At 42.6% G+C, this 21,452-nt stretch overlaps 1 protein-coding gene across 1 annotated transcript in view; it reads left to right on the top strand.

Moving 5' to 3' along the window:
• Positions 1–10,761: 10,761 nt before the first annotated feature.
• Positions 10,762–21,452, top strand: part of EZR (ezrin) — a 37,480-nt gene continuing 26,789 nt past the window's right edge. Inside the window, exon 1 of the mRNA XM_082276667.1 lies at positions 10,762–10,863. Coding sequence (XP_082132793.1) covers positions 10,852–10,863 — 12 coding nt within the window. The 5' untranslated portion in view covers positions 10,762–10,851. The remainder of the gene's footprint in view (positions 10,864–21,452) is intronic.

Below are 21,452 nucleotides of genomic sequence, written 5' to 3' on the forward strand. Positions count from 1 at the left end.
AGTAGGGTTTCACTGCAGCTGAGTTTACCATAAATGGGATATGCAGAATTAATTACTGTGTCTAAAAATTACTCAGTTACCTTTTTCGTGATGTTTTTCCTAATATTCTGAGATAGCTTACAGGATATAAGTTTGAATCCATCTGGGTACTGGATATGTAACATTGTATTTCTTCTCAAGGGAGAAATAAGCAAGTTATCAGAAGAAAAAGAAAATAACTTAAATCCACATTTAAATCCTGCAATGTACTTCTCAGTGTGAGTTTTACTGCTTGATTTTTTTTGAGGATACTCATTACAAAATAAATCTTTTAACACCATGTAGTTTCTGCAATCATTTTCCCATGCAATAGCAATTTAAACAAAATTGTTTTAACTGAAGTTAAAAAACTCAATCTCAGAAATTTACAGCCACAGTAAGAATCAGTGGTTAGAGATTTTAGAGCCAGCAGAGATTATTTTGATTATCTGCCTTGTCTAACATGAAACTCAGGTTGTCAGTCGGGAATTCCAGTAAGTTTTGTTTAGGACTTTGTTTGAGTTAGATTGTCCTGCTGAAATTTAACACCTGCAAAAGCAAACAAACCTTTTTTTACTTCTTATTTAAGCCATTATTTACTCACCATTGCTGTGTGGTGGCATTTGAAACATAATACTTAATTGCTACTTGAAGCACAGAAAAAGAGATCGTTTCAAATACTACACATTGGAAACCATGGGGAAAATCGTGGCCACAATCTTACTTGAAACAACACCACTGTTTCAAAAGTCCTTAGCACTGCACTAACTATATTGCATGCTGCATTTTAAGGCAATTTCTGTAAAGAGGGGTTGTTTTTTTTTTGTTTTAATGTTCTTTTTTTTTTTTTTTAACTAAGGGTGCAGACTGAACTCTGAGACAAGAAAGAACATTGTGCAATACTCTGTGCTGTTATCTAAAGAATATTGTTTCTTATCTTCTCTGGATTTGTACAGCACAGCATGGCTAAACTTTAGTGATGAGTGAGCAGTTATTTCAGGCGACAGGGGTGGAGGGCATTAAGAGGAATGCAGGGAAGGAGCACATTTAGATACCTGGAAAGATAATACATTATAAAATTATTCTTTGCTGTTATATTGCTCGCTTACAGGACAGCCTCCTACAGGGATCAGGAGAGTTCCCATCACTTTGAACACAAATGGAAAAAATGGTGTGTTGTTAGAGATGATTGCAGTGGGAGAGAAATAAAGTGTGTGAAGTGCTTTCATTAGACCTGTCCATGTGGCTTTCTGGGAGCACCTTAGGTGCAGTTCTCCAGGATGTCCCTGAACCCTCCCAGGCACATCTTCTCTATGGAGAGTCCCCGCCTGTGAGACCAGTGTCTTGCTTTGCCAGTGTGTCCAGCTGTTACTCCACCCTGTGAATCAGCTGTACATGCACACCCTGTTTTGCTGTCATCTCTAAGGCCCTTTTGGTGTTTTCCTGCCTCACCATGTCAGACAGGTAAAGGGAAACCAGGCCAGTGGCCAGAACTCTCAGTTTTCCCATTCTGTGCTGCTGTCCTGCCTGGCAGAGCAGCCATGGAGGGCTGCAGGTCTGGACTGCCATGTAGACATGGAGACAGCCGAGCCCTTCTTGCAGGCTTTCGCGAACAGGGCTCAAAGACCACATTCCCTATAAGTGGCAGGCAAGAAGCCACTTGCATCCCTGGAACCAGAGCACTTGGACACTCTGAGGTGAGTCTGTCCCGGGTGCTTCAACACGCTGGGTCAGAAACAGTCCATGTTACCTGGCATGGCCCTTACTGTGACAGCATCCCAAGTGCTCACAGCAATGGCTCTACATCAGAACTCTGCAAAAGATGGCCACAGGTGACACTGTGCTTCCCCCTCCTTCTACATCTGCCACGGCAGGCAGAACACAGCCAGAGAGAGCAACAAAGGGCAACCCACTTTCTCACAGGAAAATGCTGCATGTAACAGCGTAGCATGCCTTAGGGACAATATGGTTCACCCAGGACTACAAGATGTTCCCAGCTCTTGTGCTCCTGGTCTCACTCAGGAACAAACTGAGCCTGGCTTTGGAGATGATCCAAGGCATGACTTTGAAGGTTTCTAATGGATATATGTTTGTACTAAATTACCCAAAGCAAAGTCCGTAAGGCCAAATGGCATGGGTAGGAAAACCAGACAAACCTCTTGGATACAGAAACTCTACTTCATTTCTGATTGCTGCAATGACAATGTTTTTACTGTTCCAAGATAATTAAACATACTGAACAATTAGCTCATGAAGCACCAGCTCTGGAGTCACCCGGTCCTCACCCTCAACTGATACCAGGTGGAAGGACACAACACCCTACTTCTGGAGTCCAGCAGGACCTCACCCTTCTCCTCCCACACTGGAAGTGCTTGAAGGTGGAAACAGAGCAGTGGACCAATGAATCTGGCTCCAAAGGTGTTGCTAGCGATTGCTGAGACATCACACAAATGAAACCATGGCGCAGAAGGTGTTCATAAGATTACATATGACAGATTTTTCCCTTTCATCTTGACATTTGTGTTTTATTAAAAGAGACCAAAGAATTCATCATGCACCTGTAAAAGATAACAAGCTTATTACATAAATGAACTGCTGAGCTGTGTTCTTCCTAGGAGCAAATCAAGTCTGTGTGAAATCCTGGTTACATCTGAGGCAGCACAGCAACTTTATTTTGAAAGCTTGAGTGCTACTCAGTTAATACTCAGGTCCTGAGTTGCCTGCTGCGAACACGTGAAATTCACCCAGTATTTTAAAGGAGGCATGCTGATATTTTCCAAAGTGTTTTGGTGAGTTGCTAGCCAACATGCTACAAGACTCAGTGTTTATCTTTTGTGTCATGCGTCAGAGCTAATTACTTCACTGGGTAGGTGTGTCATTGGGAAGCACTGAAAACTCCCTTTGTTTCAGGTTACCTGCATGCCTCAGTGTGGCAGGTGAACAGTAATCAACCTGATCCCCTTCTCCTCCAGCAAGGCCTTACAGAAGTTATTTGGTTTGGTAGCCTCTTTGTTTCTGAGTTACTGCCTTTAAGGCAGCTGGGGCTGATTAGATAAGGTGACTGTGTATCTGCAACCTTGACAAAAAATGGATTTCGTTTGGCCTCAGTGTTTAGCAGGGTCGTTGAAAACCAATTAAGGATATATGTAGCCATTTGTAAATCGTATATGAGCTGTTTGCTATGAAACACAAATATTTTTTTCTCATGAATGAATATTTAATTGAGGTACAGTTCAAGGTAAGCCCTTGCAAACTATCAGAGTTAAAATTCAGGTCTGGTGAAGGTAGGCAGTGTGCTGCTTTGTTTAGAAATGTCAATCTGCTTGTACCTCTCTTGTACTTGGTCTTACATCTTCATCAGTGTCCACCTGTTTTCAGCATTATTGCTATCACAGAGCAAACAGAGGATTTCCCAAGAGACAGGTGGATACTTGTACTTCAGACTCCAGCCTGGTGTCTTGCTCATGATACACTAAGGTCAAAACTCTTTTATCTGTGTGAAGAATCTCCATTAGTATATTCTCTCCTGATCAGTGCTGAGAGCTCCCTGTGCAGCCTGCACTGCTATGATCTGAGGGGAGCACAAATAACTTCAGCTCCTAAGGGCACTTGGAAATGTTCATGTTTGCAGCAGATGCAAGTGATGCAGAGTAGGAGAGATAATATATGGACCAGTAATAAACTGCATCCCCAGTATTACATATTTTCTGTTTCTCTCACTATTAGATGCAGTCTTTAAGGTTAACTAGTCTTACACTACAAAATAAACCTGATCTCTAATGTTCAAAGGAGGAGAGCCTTGTTGCATAGAGCACTTAAATCAGGCTCGGCAAAATATGAGAAAATACCTGAAAGAGGCAGTCCTGAGTGGCAAAATAGGCTAGAGTGATATTTGGGACTTCTGAACGTTACCTAGTAACCTTTACATCTAGGAATTTTTTCCTGTTTCAATTGGAGAAAAATATGAAGAAATGGTCTGGCACCAAACTGCACAGTAATGCCCAGCTTATATTACTGACTTAGCTAAGGCAAGATGTTTTATTTTTCGCTGAATATTTAACTGTGAACTGCATTACAGATAATGCAGCTTGTGAAATTGAATGAGAAATACAAGTACCAGTCAATGCAAACAACTTTCACAGCTTACACTGAAAGAGCACTTGGCTCTGGAGAGAACTGGTCAGGAGGTAGAATCACTGCCATTCAGTCTTGAGACTGGGGTTTGAGGCCTTTCTAATGTTACACACTGGATTTGAGAATCACCAGGCGAAACTCAAGAGCTTAGTTTATACTGAAAGTCAAACAATGTGATCTTAAAACTGATCTTAAAAGGTGTGTGTGGGTATCATATCACAGGAAAAGAAAAGGTACCCTGTCTATTAATTGTATATTGAACTTTGCACTCTTATCCCTGGAATTCTGAGTTTGGGCACCCTTAGTTAAATTGAAATAGCTAATTACTTGTGGTTTTGAACTCTTACAGCCTCATTCCCACAGTCAGAGCAATACAAATGTCAGCAGTATATGTAATTATAAAACAATTGTTTTGGAGTAAAAAAAAACAACTGTACATAGACTATGAACTATTTTTCCCGCTATCAACCAGTGGACATTTGTTTTGCCTCCACCTTCCTTACCACTCTCATCTTGCTCTAAACACAGATCTGTGCTCTGTCTACGAAGCGCATGAACTAAGTTAGTTAATGTTATTTGACATGCAGTTTTTGTCAGCACCATCTTAACAAATCTCTTACTTTGGTGTTAAAAACCAAAACCAACCAAATGAAAAAAAACCAACAAAAAACACCACCAGCAAAAAAAAAAAAGCCACTAAAAGAGCTGGTCCCAAGCTGGTCCCATAGAAAGTGCTCATATGTGCAGGGGGTATTTGCAGTATATGGCACTCAGCTCTGCTTTTAATCAGATTTCAAATAGAAAGCACAAAGGAAGATATCAAGGTGAAATAGAGATTACTTAACCAGGGGAACTCCCTTCCTCTTTCCTTTCTTATCATAAGCATTAAGATCATAATTTCATTTTAAGACGTAAAGGCTGCGTTGGCCTTAGTTTCCATTTGCTTTGAGCCTTGGACAAACATGGCTGGATTTACACATGTGGTATAATCTCTACAAATTCAGTATGTCATGAACTTCATTCATCATTTTACAGATTCTTAAACAATGGTTTGTGACATGATTGTTCTCATTAAACAGATTCTGAAAAGTCTCAGTGCTTTTTCTATTTGTTTATTTGTTGGTAAATCAATAATTCATTGTGGATTTCAGTTACAAAGATGATTACCATAGAATTTCCTTCCCTGGTCACATTCATGTTTAAACCTGCCTTTACTGTGAGTAATATTTTATCTGTATTTTACCTACCACTAAGACTTGCCTTCCCCATCCATGGTAAATAATTTCTCAGTCTCAGTGTACACAAAATGTAAATGCCAGATTATGTTTTGTTTCAGTTGAAAAGAAGATTTTATGGCACATTTTGCATCACTCCCTGTGAAAGTTTCCTGTGGAAGAAGAATGTGTTACTAGAGTGGTTACTAAGACAACTCTCATGGGAACTGAAAACAAACTGGGACTTCTCAAAAATTGCTGAGAAGAAACATTCTCATAATCTTCCTTGAAGATTTTTTTCTCCTTTTATGATGGGTAAGAACAAAGCAGATAAAAGCATGAAGTCTTGTCTGCTAATTTTTCTTTCTTACAACATTTTAAAATAATCCCTCATAAACTTCATCATATATACTTTTCTTCGTAATCTACCATGTCCTCATAGGGCTCCATGATGGTCAATCAGAGAGTCAAATAATCCCAAGGACTACTTGGGGGTGCTGCTGGAAGACAAAATGGTTGCAAAGATAAGGATCTCCCAGCATGTAACCATTGGATCATTTAATGAGGTTTATTTCCAGGCCTGAATGAACCTAACCTCTTGTTGGTGCAGGAAAAAAAAAAAACCAATCTATGCTTACTGAAAAAAAAAATACAGCAAAACAACAAACAACTGAACCTGGCAACAGCAGCTTTTTATGTAGGAGCCACAAACAACTGAACTTGGCAGCAGCAGCTTCTTGTAGGAACAAAAAGGAAAAATGAGGCGCTCTTTTTTGCCATTTGTCCCCTTCATAAGAAACCCAGAGAATGTCTCAAGAGTGCTTTGTCAATAGATGCTGGTCCACTGTGACCTCAATCCGTCAGGTTTTCAGCAAGCTCAGTGGGGGTAGTGGGGGAAGTAGCTCTCAGTGCAGACAGAACTATAACTTGCCAGGTCCTTGGTCATTCTTCCTGAATGGCTTCTTAATCCTGTAACTTAAAGGCTTCATTTTGATTTGGGTCTTATGCTTAATTGTGAGGTCTGACTGAAGATGATGTGGTTAGGGTGGCCATAAAAGCTCTCTCTTCTTCCTGAAGTCTGACATTTCAGGAATTATAATGCCAAAATTTCAGAAAGTGCAATGGGTAATAAGCTGCTTATTCAGTTATGCACAATGAAAGAGAAGCTATTGTCAGTAATACCATATGGTCCTTTTTTCTTTTAAAACTCTTCCAGTTGACAAAGAAAATCAAAGACTCTTGACTGTCCTGCATGACAGCAAGCCTCCTTAAAACTATACAACATGTCTCAGAACATGGCATCATTTCCATTACCTGCTCTAATGAATATCCTTTCTTTTAGCTGCTATACTAAATGCACAGTCTATGAGTTGTCAGGAGGACAGAGTTAGCTACTATAGATTTTTGTTAATAAAAAAATCCCTGGAGTAAATCTGCAAACAAACCAGCAGAGATGCTGCAAAACTCCTCCAGCTATGCCTGACCTTACCTGGATGAAGCTTTCTATTCAAGAAACAGGGAGTTTAGGTATATCTGTTCTGCAAGAGCAACCAAGAATGATGGATTTAGGGCATGAGATTCCATGTTTCCCAGTTCCAGGATGAGCTGGCTTAGGAAGTTTTATGTTGACTAAAAATTGGCTGGCATGAAGCCTGTTAAGCAAAAGCCACTTTATAGTGAAAGGACTTCCTTGAGCAAACTCAGGCAAGTACTTGGAATACATAAATGACCCACATCAAGTTTAAATGTTATTACAGATTAAAGTATAAGAGGAAAATTAAATGGGTCTTCTCTCTAAAACAGGGAAGGCAGGCTTGATGAGGATGACACAGTTTGGTTAGGGGTCAGTAAGTCACAGGAACTGTTACAGGGAAGAAGACAGAAACTGGGTTCTGCTACTGACCTGCTGAGCAGTCGGGATTCTTTCATCACCTCCTCTGCCTTATTAATTCCTGTAAATGGTTAGTAATGCTATCCTCTTAATAAAACAGGTTAAGAGTAAGTGCTGGATTAAGGCAGATCTTAATCCTGTAATTTAAAGGCTTCATTTTGATTTGGGTCTTATGCTTAATTGTGAGGTCTGACTGAAGATGATGTTGTTAGGGTGGCCATAAAAGCTCTCTCTGGCTTTGCTAATGCCTAAATCTAGAAGCAGCCAAATTCCATGGAGTTTTCATGTGGAATTTTCTCCAGATTATATATTTGTATCTGTTTTTTCTATATTTGTACTTCTGCCCCAGGATGTCTTGATGTGGGTTGATTGTTTTATGCCCATTTCATGCCTTCTCCAATATTCCCTCACACACACTCCAAAGTGGATCCAGTCTCTAAGCATTCTTAGACAATGCTTATTGGTATTATACATGATGTCCATACTCCCAAAGTTCAACATACCAATTTTCAGGACACTCTCAGGAAAAACAGAGAACTGAGGGCTTTTACCCCCACTGTGGAGCAGAGGGGAACTGGTTTGTGTCTGGAAAGGATGAGAATGCTCCTGTATAAAAAGGAAGAAGGGGCTTGCATCATATACGTTCCCATCCTTCTAGGGGGGGAGGTTGGGAGAGAACTACAAAGGAAGGAGCTGAGTGACCCAGCTATAGAAGAGAGTTTCATACTGTCACAAAGACACCTACCCAGCGAAGTGTACAATAAGGTACGGAGCTCTGCAGGCAAGAGGGTTTGAAAACACACCTAGCAAAAGGCAAAAGCCCAGGAAGGAGGCGAAGGGTGCCTAACACATACTCCAAACTGGCAATTGTTCTGGTTCCTTCCACTGAGGACAATTCTTCCTGTGTAAGCTCAGTATGGTCACAGTGGCCGGTTTTGGGTGGAGTGGTATTGGGCAAGCTGGTAGTTACGGATGCCATTGAGGTACCTACCTTTCCCCATGCATTGCAGGTGACTGTGGGAGAATAGCAGAAGGTTATGTGCTGTGGCAAACAGGAACCTAGAGATTGTATGTTGCCACACTTAATTATTAGTCACCTAAATTCCTTTTGCCCCTAGGTCTGTGTGGTTAGGAAGCAATGGCTAGAAGGAAAAAACCAACCAAACAAAAAACCCCAACAAAAACCCAACAAAAACAGGGGTTTATGCTTGGATATGTAACTAACATATGGAAACAAATACCTGACTAAATATGATCTATTAAATGAGACATCTCTCTGACATGGAGTTGCTTCAACATGAAGCCCCAGGGTGATGGTCTCTGAGCCCATGTTGAGCTATGGACAGGAGAGGATTTGGGGAATGAAAATCTCTCAGAATGGCAATGGGCTTCCCATTAGATCCGTGCAATGCTTTGTTTCAAGGGGATGCAGACACACATAGTTATTTTGATTTTCTTTTTCCAATCACAGACAAAATATAGATTTTTAAAACTGGATTTTAAGGCATGAAAATAACTCATCTGAGTGAGAGCTGCAGAAGCTGGGTTCTTACAGCACTTCTTATTTGGAACAGTTGTTCCTTCGGCTTGGCAGCCTACCCAAAACACTGTGATAATTTGGTCTGGTTCATTTCCAGTGTCATCCTACTGAATAAGGCATGAATCCCACCATAAACTTATTGCTTAACAGAAGAGCATAGAAAGTGTCCCCACGAATCATATTTTTGTTAAATTAACCTGATCCAAGTGAATGTCAGTATATTTTGTTAAATTAACCTGACCCAAGTAAATCTCAGTGGAATTGTTTCAACTGAAAATGGAGGCCATATCTGTTTCCCAAGGATGTTTGATCCCATGGCTCTTTTCTTGGAAGCTGTTCAGCTTAGACTATTTCTTCCCACCTGCTGTTGGCAAGCTGCCACCCCCATGGCTCTGTTTTGATGGTAAAGCCACCTCTAAACTCTGAGGATCATGCAACAAGAAAGGAGTATTACCATGAATTCTCTCAGCCTTCAACTCAGCTCCCCTCCCCTTTCTTTCACAGACCTGACACAGTAATGATTCTTTTATTTTCATGTGGCACAACCAGTTGCTGCTTGGTGGACTCTCTGAGGGATGACAGCATTTGGATCTCTGCCAAAGCAGGACCTGTATTGTTTGGGCCATCCTTTTTGTCACCATGCCTTGATATTTCCCAGGCTCTCTCCTGCCCTATATATTTTCCATGTAGTGGGTTGTTATTCTCCTTGTTCTGTGCCTCCCTGTTCCTGTGCTATGTCCTGTGCCAAACAGACAGACACTGGTTGAAGTGGGATGTTGCAGACAGCAGTTTCAGTACAGGCTGCACAATTTCCTCAATCTCACAGCTCAACTACATGCCATTGCTGGCATAGTGGAAGAGCTGTGTCCTACAGGCCGTTGTCCACGACTATGTAAATCAATGTGCTCCCGTGACCAGCCAAGCAAGGAGATGCAGTGGGAGGCCAGCGGCTCCTGGCAGACACTATCCACAGAAGTGCATTACATTAATGGGTGAGGAGGGAGAAGGAACGAGGGGCAGAGACACAAACTTTGTTATCTGTGTATGCCTATCAACTGTTAGGCTACTTGCATGAGCTTTTTTGTGCTTTATGCAAAGTCAGAACCAACTGAAGTATATACCCTATGCTTTATAGTTTCTGACCTTAGATGGATTTTCAAAGTTTCCTCTTTTGCTGACATTGCTGAAAATATGGTTTACTACACAAAGCAAGCCTGTATTTTGTTAAGTAATCATATTTTCCGACCTTGCTCTTCAAGAAACACAGTGACAGTTATTATAGGCCAGCGACGATGCCCATCACTAGAGAAAGCTGGAACTCATTCCCCGTTCCCCGGGCTCGATGGAGGCCAGGGCAGTTGGGGACTCGGTGACCCCACGTACGACAGCCTTTCCTCAGGGTCCTCTGTCTCCCCTATGGCGGACTCCTTCCCCGTGCCATCCATCGGCTTGGGAAGCGCCGACCCCGGCGCTAGCCCCGGACGGCGCCGTGCTCGCTGGCCCCGGCGCGGCCCCGGCAGGTGCGGGCGTGGCGGTGGGGCGGGGGTCTCCCCGCGGGGGTCGGCGCCGTGCGTGGAGCGGGCCACGCAGGGAGGCTCCGCGCGGCTCGGCCGTGCCCGGGGGTCGGGACGGCGCCGCCCCCGCGCTCCAGCACCTGTTGCCCGCCGGTTCGCGGGCGGCCCCGCCCGGCCCTCACCGCGAGGGGCGCGGGGGCTACCGGAGGCTCCGGGCCGCGGTGCCCCCTGCGCCCCGGGGACGTCGAAGCGAAGCCGGCGGGGGTGCCCGGCGGTTGGGCGAGGCCGGTGCCGCGCTCGGCAGGCGCCGGGGGGAGCGGCGGGCAATGGCCGGCGGCGGTGAGTCACCGCCGGGCCCCACCTGCCGTACTTAACCCGCCGCCGGGAGGCCGGCGCCGCATTCGCGGGCTGTGCTGCCGCTGTGGCCGGGAGCGGCTCCTTCCTCCTCCACCTCCTCCGCACGGGGCGCTCGGCAGAGGCGAGGCAGGCGCTGCATGAACGTTTGTCTCGGGAGTAGCAGAAGCACCAGCAGCCCTCAAAATGCCGAAGCCGGTGAGTGGGGCGCGGCGGGAGGGAGGCGCTCCGCGGGGCCGCACCGGGGCCCGCCCGCCCGGCGCTGGGGGCTGCCCGAGCCCGAGCGCCCGGCAGGGCGGTCACCTCCGGGTGCCGCGGCGTGGGCTTTTACCGGGCTAGAAGGGCTGAGTCCCGGTCCCCGCTGCCCGGGAAGGGGCGTTTCTACTCGAGCGCCCTGGGAAGTTCTGCGCGGCGCCGGGAGGGAGCGGCGGGCACCCCGCTCGGGAGCCACATCAGCGGCTGCTTGGAGCGGGAGGGATCGCTAGGGCGGCTGCCTGCGGGCGCAGGGCCGCGGGCAGGACAGAGGCGCCTCGGGTGGGCTGGAGGATCACCTCGCCGTCCTGCCGCCGGGAAGGGGGGCACGGAACCCCGGGAGCTGTGCTCCAGGGATCAGGCGGTGGATTGCTCCGTCTTGTGTAGCGCTTCCGTGCTAGACACGCACAGAGCTCCCAAGCAACTCTCGAAAGAAGAGCTTTCATCACACTCCCGCTTAACGAGAAATGATATAAGTGCGCTGGCTGGCATTTAGTATGCTTGTGGCCTTTGCATTTATCTACAGGAAACATGTATGCGTCTGTAAACATAGGAGAAACCTTGTTCCGCGATCTAAAAACTAAATGCCGAGGACTCTTAATAAAGTTCTCCACACTGGTCTTCACTAGTCATTACCAAAGACCTATTTCTGGTTTTGGCTTTTTTTTTTTTTTTTTTTTTTTTTTTTTTTTAATTGAACGGTCTGTTTCATGCCTCCGTCTTTCTCCTGACACCAGCACCACCTCACCGCCTCTCCCTCCGACCTTCTAGTGGTTTTTTTGTTTGTTTTATTTTAAAGTCTGTTGCTACTGTGCCGGTTAGAGACGGTAATTCCCTTGGGGAGCCAACTGCCTAATGCAGAGCTTTGAGCACTCGTTGGAGCAGACGCACTTTTGAACTTTGAAGAGCATAATCAGAACAGATTGTTGTTACTAGCTGTTTTCAACAGAGGCAATATTTCTTAAAATGCAATGCAGTGAAGGACTTACGTGAGTATTAGCTCACATAAATGAAATGTGAAATAAGAGCAAACAAGCTTATCTTTGTGGTAATAAGTAATTGATGCCTTACCACCATAATAAAGTTAGTTGAACTTTTTTCTTTGTTTTTTAGGTGTTCAGGGTAACTTACATTGCAGTTCCTGTAAACCTACCAAAAAAACAACCAACCAAACAAACAAAAAAAACCCCCAACAAAATCAACAACTCAACAAAAGACAAAAACATGCCAAAACCAAACTGTGCTCAGTCCTTTTAAGAACTGATAAATCTTCAGTCCCCCTGGCTCTATTTCATCAGTAGGATGTGATATATTGCTGCATATAATAATGTCTAACTGAAAGGACCCTTCTGTAACTGGGGAAGCAAATGTATCTTTTACAAAGTATGGATACAGAGGATTGTGTGTGAATAATCTCTTTCTGCTTTGTTGCTGTTTGCTAATTACAGAGTGCTTTCTTGAAATATCCTGGTTAGAATAATCTGAAATCCTGGTTTAGGACTAAGTTGCACTGGAAGCCCTGGATAGGTATACAAAAACTCTTTAATCTCTTTAAAAAATACAGCTGTGTTTATCCTTTTGCTTGGCAGGGCTATGTTTCTATTCCCTCAGAGATGGTGATTTTTCTTTGTTTCTTGGCTGACTAGCCAGTGAATAACAAAGGTGGATGGTGTAAACCACCTTCCACTGGGAAAGGACAGTAGTACTGTAAAGACTTCTGAGATGTGACCTACTGGCTGGGATTTATGGACAAGACTCTATGTAAATACTTTGTAAATATAAGCTTTTTTTAAAATTTGATCTGCTGTTCAGTAGGGCTAACTGCCACCTTTTTGTAAATGGAAAAGAGGAATTTTGCAGAGGTTATTTTAGTAAAACACACTGTTCAGTCTGTCTGTTTTAGACTGAGACTGGATTTGGATCCTTCCCAACTCAGCTCATTTAATCTTAATACAGCTAAATAGGATTCGTGTCAGTTTGCATGGAGAGAGGATGTAGAGCTGTCACTCCAGTGGCAGAACTGTGCTCAGGACAAATGTGACAACAGCCTTTGGCATGTGTGAGGAATGATAGCACTACCTCTTGGGCTGCACAGAGAAGCAGGGTGTTTCTGCTGGGTACTTGACATGGATGCTAAATATTTATTACCTGTGCTTGTTTGCATGTGTCTTGTCTACATGGCATAAGTAAATATGGTGTTGCTTGGCAGACTTCATGCTGCTGTGTGTGAAGTCTCACACACTGGCCATCAGTTATTTACAAGTAAAGATGATGATGACAGAAAGCAAAATTTTGGCAATAACTTCCCCTCTTGCCCCTCCCCCCACAACCCAATAAGCTAAACTTTTATATGAAGCTAATGTTTTAAGAAAAATTATAAATGCACACACAAAGCTTACAGATCATGTTTGTAATTTATTATTTCACAGTAAACAACTAGTGAGTCCATTTACATGAGAGCATTAGTGATTTTGTATTTTAATTGAGTACCAAAGTGAAGTGCCAGAAAGCCAACTGTATTCCCAGGTCTGTGGTAACGTTTGGTCATAGTTCGTAGTATGTGATGCGTGTTTACCATGCTCAAAATAAATTTTAGTAAAAGTCCAGAAAATAATTGTGAAATTAGTATATTTGTTAATATAGACACATTTTAATATGTAATTTAACACAGACATTTTGCCACGTGTAACAGTTACAAAGTAAAGAGATCTCTCCAAGGTAAGCTATAAATATATTACCTATAGCCAGTTCATGAGGGTTTATGGCTGGGAGTTCATCAACAGTTCAGATGCATGATTTCCATAGAGTCTGTACAGAGGTTCGTTAGGCTTTACAGCTAGTGAATTATTTTGTAAGGAAATGCAAAAAGCATCGTCTTGTCCAAATCTTGCTGTGTTATCTGGAAACGAGTGAAATGCTAAATAAACTTACTTGCTCAGCCTTGCTTCTTTTCATTACTGGAGTATCTGTGTGCTCTCTGCATTTTTCCTAGATTCATGGTACTAGTTTATTTCTTTTTGACTCTTTGAATGGATGATGTTTTAGGTGAATTATATCCTCTTGCAAAACAAACCAATCTAATAAATTGTGGCTAGAACAGCACAGCTGCGGGCTAATGAACAGTGCTTACCGAAGGAGAAGGAAATGTGATCTCAGGTCTGTAGAGCTGTTAATTTGATCTGATCTACCAGCGTTCTTGGTTACTTTATTGGAGGTGGATTTTTTTGTTTGGTTGGTTTGGTTTGGGTTTTTTTCTGTTTCCTCTTGGGGGGAAAAACGTAAAACTTCACAAGAAATTAAGTCAACTTTGCAACACAGCATTTGATTGATGTGGTGTTGCACAAGAACTTTTAATACTTGTTTGAATGTGTATAAAACTGTGTAAAGAGAGGACAGCAGTAAATGCAGTCTCACAACTTCTGGTGCTAAAGAGAAAATATAAGTGAATAATATCCAGAGGCATCTTTTTTTAATACCTTCATTAATGGCATGTGGTCAGAAAGCTGAGCGTAGTCATGAAATCTGTTAGTGCCATGCTGTTGTGGGGGTGGTATTGATGCAGAGGGCCAACATATAAAGGGGATTGAAGGACTGGGGTAATAAGGTCCCTTTGCATATAGCTAAACGTGGAGGGGTGGGGAAAGAAGGTCTCTCACTAGGATAGGGTGGAAGGAGATGGATTAATCAGTGGTAGTACAACTGTCCCTGTTGTGCATGTCATCTGCAATGTGTAGGGCTTCTCTATCAGAAAGCATCAACAGAAGGTTCTAGCGAGAGCTTTCCTTTAACATAGGTACTTACCTCTGTCCAGGAGAGACAAATTCAAAGCAAAACCTAGAGAGGGGGTTTGGGATGACCAGAGACAAAAATCCACCTTAAGATAAGAGGGTGCTTGGCTAATTTAGCCTGGTAGAATTCAAGGAGTTTTCTCTTCCTTCACCTGTGTAAAATGTAAGGGATTTAAATGCCAAAGAGGAGAAAGAATTGCTTTAGGCAGAATTTGTGGTTTAAGAGATTTTAAAGCTTTGGAACAGTTAAGTGTGTGTGGTGGGGGGTTTTTTTATGGGTGGGTAGGGGTTTTTTTTGCCTTCCTTGTTGATCTTATTAGAAGACTATCCCAAGACCTAACATCCCTTAAGATAAATTTTGACAAGTACACAATTTAATGCTGCTGCTTGTAGGAATGGGGAACTGGAACTGATGTCTCAAAAGGTTTTTCCCAGCCCTGTGTTGTTAGTGTGCTGGTTTTTGCTAGGCATTAAGTGGTTAGACAAGTCCTCCATACCTGTTTGATGTTGAATATACATGCATGCTGTCTGCAAGTTGTTTTTTTCAGAATACAAGTCTTCGGCTTGTAACCTTTATCTGTCTCTGAACAGACTATGGCATTAAAATTTAACAAGTTTTCAATAAGCCAGCCCAAAAAATATGCAAGTGTAGTGACAGGAATTTATTTCTAAATATAAACAATTAATAATAATGATCATTCCCAGATCTTCTCAATTTATTCTTGACTGTATATCTTCTAACAACACACAGTGGTTTTATCTCAGAGCTCTTCACAGCAGATTGCTATAACTGGACTGAAGTAAAAATACTTTTTCATATTCTCAAGTGTTCATAATCAATTAAAATACTCTTAGCTTATGGATGGCTATAGATTTAGTCAGGAATAAAATATTGCCCTTGTAAGCACCACTTGCAGTCCATCAGGTGATACAGTATGTGGTGTATTTGATACCAGGAGATGAATGCTCACTCTGGGGCAAAATGGAAACCCAAGGAAACTTCCATTTGCCAAATGTGTCACTCACTGCTGCAAAAGAAAGGTGGAGGATTCTATGAGTAGTAAATTTAAGGAGATAACTAAAGTTATCAGAGAATGAGTTCACAGTCTTGCCAAACCCCTTATTTACTGCATGAGCTGAATAAGCATTTCCGAGGGCAGTTTCTTGTGGGATGTTAGCTGCTACAGAGAAACCAAGGGTGTTAACTGTTATGTTAGTCACTAATTAAAGAATTTCTTAGCCTTCTTAAAGGTCAAAAGGAGGGAGATAAGCCTTCCTGTTCGGCTCCCTTCCACCACCCACATGAACATCTTCTTTGTCCATGAAAAAAAGCTGTGATACGTCAGGACTTTTTGAGAATAAGACTGTTTGATGACCACTGATGATTTCCACATCAGTGTCATTCTTGTTTGGCACACTGTGCCCAAAGAGCTTTACATGGACTGTAAATCCCCTAATCACTCGATTGACCTTGATGGAAGGCAGTGCTGCCCAAGATCACTGAACCACGCTGCACACTGTTAAGTAATGTACTTTAGCTGTGTTGTGTGCTTGCTTTGAAGCCTGGTTTCTGCAACAGATAACACTTAGCCTGTGAGCTAAGAAGTACAGCTCTTTGCAGAAGAACAGCAGCGTATGGGATCCTTGCACGGAGGAGAGGGGAAAATTGTTGCTATATGAGGCTGGAAACAAGGCATAGCTCAGTGTAACAACTAACCATGCTGCCTCCATATTGCTCATCTGTTCAGATCCAGATTTTGTTTCTCTTTCTAGTTCCTACTTCATAGTGGGGAAATTCACTTGCCTTCTCTGCATCTGCTCTCATCTTTGAAAGAGCATGAGTAGCAGCCATGTGCTCAGCTGGGGCTGATGGACACCTCATAATAACAGGTGTCCATTAAAGTAAAAATCCCAGCTCTAAGCATTAACATGCAGGAGTCTGCCTTCTTCTACTTGAGTAAGTAAGAGAAACTGTTGCTTTGATGACCATGGACTTGTATTTGGCTACCTACTGTGTAGGCTCAGTGGAAGCAATACTGACTCCCCTACACAAGGCCTGTAGCCTTTTGCTACCTTTGAGAATGGAGTGTGTGATTGCCCTATTTGGTTTGTGTGCATTTATTTCTCCCTGTCACTTTCATGAGCAAGTGCTGTAGCTATAGTGTAAAACTCTGAGGTGTCACTATCACCATCTCTTCTCTCTTGTTTTTGCATGAAGAAGTCCAAGCTTGCTATAGTTGTTCTAACCTCAGCACAAAATGAGTGTGAGAGAGCTCTCTGGGGATGAGTGGATGGATGTCCTGTTGCTGAATCTTGAGCAGGCTTACAAAATTACTCTAGAGCGGCTCGGTTCTGCCAAGAGACCACTGCTGTGTAGATGCAGAGAGCAGATTTGTGAGCTACCTGCTACCTAAAGAAGTAGAGATTTTTAATCTCACCTTTGTACCCAGGCACCTGAATTTAGCCTGTGTAGCCTAGTAGGTAACTTCAAGCCTGTACTGTAATTTCTGGGCTTCAGAGTTTTTTGTGGGAGCTAAAGTTGTTCTTCAGCACCTAGCTGAATACACTTAGCTGGCTGGACTTTTTGTCTTTGTGGAGATAAGTGATTATACAAAGTTCCTGCTACACAAACTGTGTTGTGAATTGGTGGGGTGATTTGCATAATTGATACTCGATGATCTCAGTGTGGGGGAGAATAGTTTTTCCTCCACAACAACTGTCACAGCTGTGAAAGGTACTTTTTCTGCCCTCCTTGTGCTCAGGGTATACTTTGGGAACTGCTGGAGCATATTTGTTTGCCATCATAGATCTATAATGAGGGGACTGGGAAGAGTTTCATCTCAGAAGTCCTTAACCTGTTTTAGGGGTTAGGAAAGGGTACTTGGCCAATCCTTGCGATCACTTTTCCTTTATGATCTGTAACTGCTCAAGAGCAATATCTTTGTGCTTAGGTGACATTCCAGGACTTGCTATGACCTATCTTTATCTGGGAGCAAATAGTACCTGTTGCATGCTGTTTGAAGTACCTTCTTGAGAAGTGGAAGCAGTGTAGTGTATTGCACATAGATCAGATTATCAAGCTGTCAGAGGCAATCACATCACATAACTCCACTGATGAATTGCACAAATGCCATGCAGTATGTTCCACTGAAGTCCGTGAGTAAAATGAAAGAGGCTGATACAGAAGAGGTAAAACAGAAGGGTGAGATATCAAACAAAAAAAAAATCTCTGACAAAAGGATTTGTATCTAGAATGCAGAGTGAACAAACATCATTACTGGGCCTCGTGTGACTTTTTGCGTTGCTATTTCTCCCTAAGTAAATGGAGTTCATTTTCCTTCTGCACTTTGATGTCTGTATGAACATAGCTGGCCTTGTAGGTCAGGCAGAAGCCCTTGCAGCCTAATAGTACATCTCTGATGTTGGCCAAAAGCTGATGCCTGAGGAAGAATATTTCAAAGATATGCACCATTGCTTTCCTCTGAGGTATTGGAGGTTGAAAGGTCCTATATAATGAGTTACTAAATGGATTTCTGTGAACTTGTCCAGTCTCCCTTTGAAACCCTGTGAACTCCAGCATCTACAGTATACTTTAACAAAGGCTGTCCTAGATAACCTTCACATTGTTTGGAAAGTGATCTACAAACCTCCTTGCTACAGTGCTTTTTTTTTTTTCTTGTTCAGTGTTGGTGCCCTGTAGTTGTTTTGTTGGTAGAACCATGAACACACGTTCCTTGTCTAGTCTGTTCATGCAGCTCAGGAGTTTATATGCTCTTATGTCCTAGCCTCAGTTAATTTTCTTCCAAACTGAGAAGTCTAGCTAGCTTAGCCGATCCTTGCATGGTAATTATTTGAGCATCCTTGACCTTCTTCCAGTTCACATCTGATGAAAATACTTCTTTGCCTCCTGTAACATCTCCGTCTTGGAAGAGTACAGTTACTGAGAACATTTCTCCAACAGTTGTTTCTTGGATGCCTTAAACTCCCAGGTCATATTCCTATGAGAGAGTAAGTCACAGATAATAATCCTTTTGTTCACTCAGCTCACCCTGTTCCATGGCAATGTGGCTCTTCCACCCCAGAACAACCACCACAGGGTCTACTGAAAGTGTTGAGAACTGTGTGCTGTCAGGCTGTGTTGCTGCTGTCAGACTTCTGGCTCTGTAATGGCTGTGGGTTTTCCATGCACATTGCCCTCTGGAACATAGATCTCTGCACAAGCATTGGAATAAAAGGCACCAGTATTGGTGCTTGGATTCAGGGGAAGCTCTGAGGCTATTATAGCTTTATTTAGGTTATACACACCTTCAGATCCTGCCCTGGTTGTTGTGAGTTGGTACTGTGAAGTTCACCTTTTGCAGAAATTGTTGTGTGTTTGTTGCTTTCAAGTGAAAAAGCCAAGCAGAGGTATGAAATGGTGTTTGTGTTCCAGATCAAAACATAAGATACTCATTTATTTTTTATTTTCTCTCATGGGGATTGCAGAAGGATGATATTGCTTTATGTAGTGTAAATATTGGAGATGTTAAATTGTTTAGAAGTCTCTGAAATTACTGTAAAACTTGAGCTCTCAAACCTCTATATTATCTGCACTTGGCCCCATGCTTATGTTTCTGATGGAAGATGGCAGAAGATCTAAGCCATTCTGGACCCTGAGCAACTTCTTGAGATAAAGCATATTTGAGGATTGTTTGTGGGGCTTGCTTTAAACTTCATGTGTAAAGCATTAGTCTCACTACTTCATTATGTTTAATTAGATGCAACAGCTGTCATGATAAAACAGTCTGTGTATGCAGGAGTTTGATCCAGTGGCCTCTAGCTTTCCTCTGTATTTATTCTTTACGTACAAAGGAGCTATTGTTGCTGCACTCTGTGTTCCTAAATCCATCCTAGCATCCATTGAGGGCAAGTGACACATCCAGGCAGTGGTGCTACATTGAGCCTGTTGTCACTGGCTGTGTGTTCCTTCTTTAAAGAACAGACTGCTGCTTGTACACAGATATTCTGAAAATGCTAATGGAGTATCGTACAGCATCAGAGAGTCTTTAAAGTGAACATTAATGTATTTCAATGAAACACCATAAACCCTCCTGCTTCTTCATAATATCATGTTCAAAGTAAATAATTCTTACATCCTCCACATAGAGTGAGGGCAAGTGTTTTGCATGAAAAACACCTGGGCTCCCTAAGTGTACAGGGCTTTGTTCAAGGGCAGTATCCTGGGGCCTGTCAGACTTAGTCTGCATTGCTTTATGTTTTGCCAGAACATAGAACTGTGCCTAGGTAATTTTACATTTAAAAAAAAAATGAATTTTAAAGTTTTAGGTAGGCCTCTATCTCTGTTTTTCAGTTTGTTCCTAGCTCAAGATGCAGAATGATGCAGATTGATTTTTTTTTTTTTTTTTTCCCCTGGGAAGAGTACTTGCTTAGTTTTACTGTTTCACTGAGCTGTTATTGTTAACTGCACTGATCTGACCAAAGGTGGAGAATGCTGGCAGTCTGTCTGCGGCCTAGGCATTTGGGAGCCAGGGCTATCAGAGATGTACTGTCACTTGCACTTGCCACACCTGCATGAAATCTTCATGATCTTTTGGCATGCAAAGTGCTATTGCTTGACCTAAGATAAAGAACTGAATTGCAGCCATGGCTGCTTCTTGATTTTTCACGCAGATGCCTACTATGCAGTTAGTACATGCTGACAGAAGAGATAGCAAGCTTTCATTAAGGGATCTGAGATAGGCATGTAATTTAGTTTGGCATCTTCTGCACATCTAAACATAAAAAAGTTTGAATTTGCATTCTAGGATTATGTTCATGTTTAATTATAAGAAAGGTTTCGTGCTATCTTACAAAGAAGAGTTAAGTGACATGGCTGCAATACCGAACTTGATGATTTGCTTTCTAGTGACCTGTTTGTGTGTGCTGGCAGGGAGGGGGAAGTTCATTCTGAAAATTCCACCTGCTTTGTTAAAACTGAAATTTGTCTGACTCCCCACATCTGGGTATTGAACGTTTTCCTGCTCATATGAGCCCCCCTCCCCTCCCTCCACTTCATCCAGAAGTCTAGCTTTCAGATTTCACTCCAAAATGTTTCTCAGCTTCCCCTCAAAGTACTTTATTTCCTCTTCTGAAAAACTGCTACAGAAGTAGTCATGAGTCTTTTTCACCATACAGGAGAGCAGCAAATACCTGGGCTCCTATTGTCTTGACTAAACTTAAGAAATTTCAGTTTAGTATAACTGATATAATTATTGCTCCTTAAATACTGAGGACTAGTGCCCCCAAAAATATCGTTGTGCAAGATGTTGCATTAAAGCTGACTAGTAGTTAAGGCTAACAATCATACTGGACAATTTTAAAGTAACTACTAGATTATAGATTATTATATACAACTCAATTTACCCTCAGTGGTATTTCTCCCTCTCCTGGGAAGGTAAGCAAGGTTTTAAGGAGCAAAGACCAGCCTACTCAGCTCTAATTTTGCCTGTTGCAAATGCAACAATACCTAACTGCTTCATAGACTCTGAGGAATTCCATTGGAACATGACTTAATGTTCCCATTTATTTGCAATGAGGAAGCAATGTTTAACACAATGAGGTCTGAAATGGAACACGTCCTTCAGTTCACAGATGGGTATTTCAATTTAGCATGGTATACTTGAGAAACTGGGTCGGTCAAATGAGTGCAACCAGGTTGCCTTGTCAGCCAAGGGGATGCCAGTGAGGCCATCCCCTGTTCACAGTTTG

This window comes from Coloeus monedula, assembly GCF_965178545.1.
Source record: "Coloeus monedula genome assembly, chromosome: 2".
Lineage (NCBI taxonomy): Eukaryota > Metazoa > Chordata > Aves > Passeriformes > Corvidae > Coloeus > Coloeus monedula.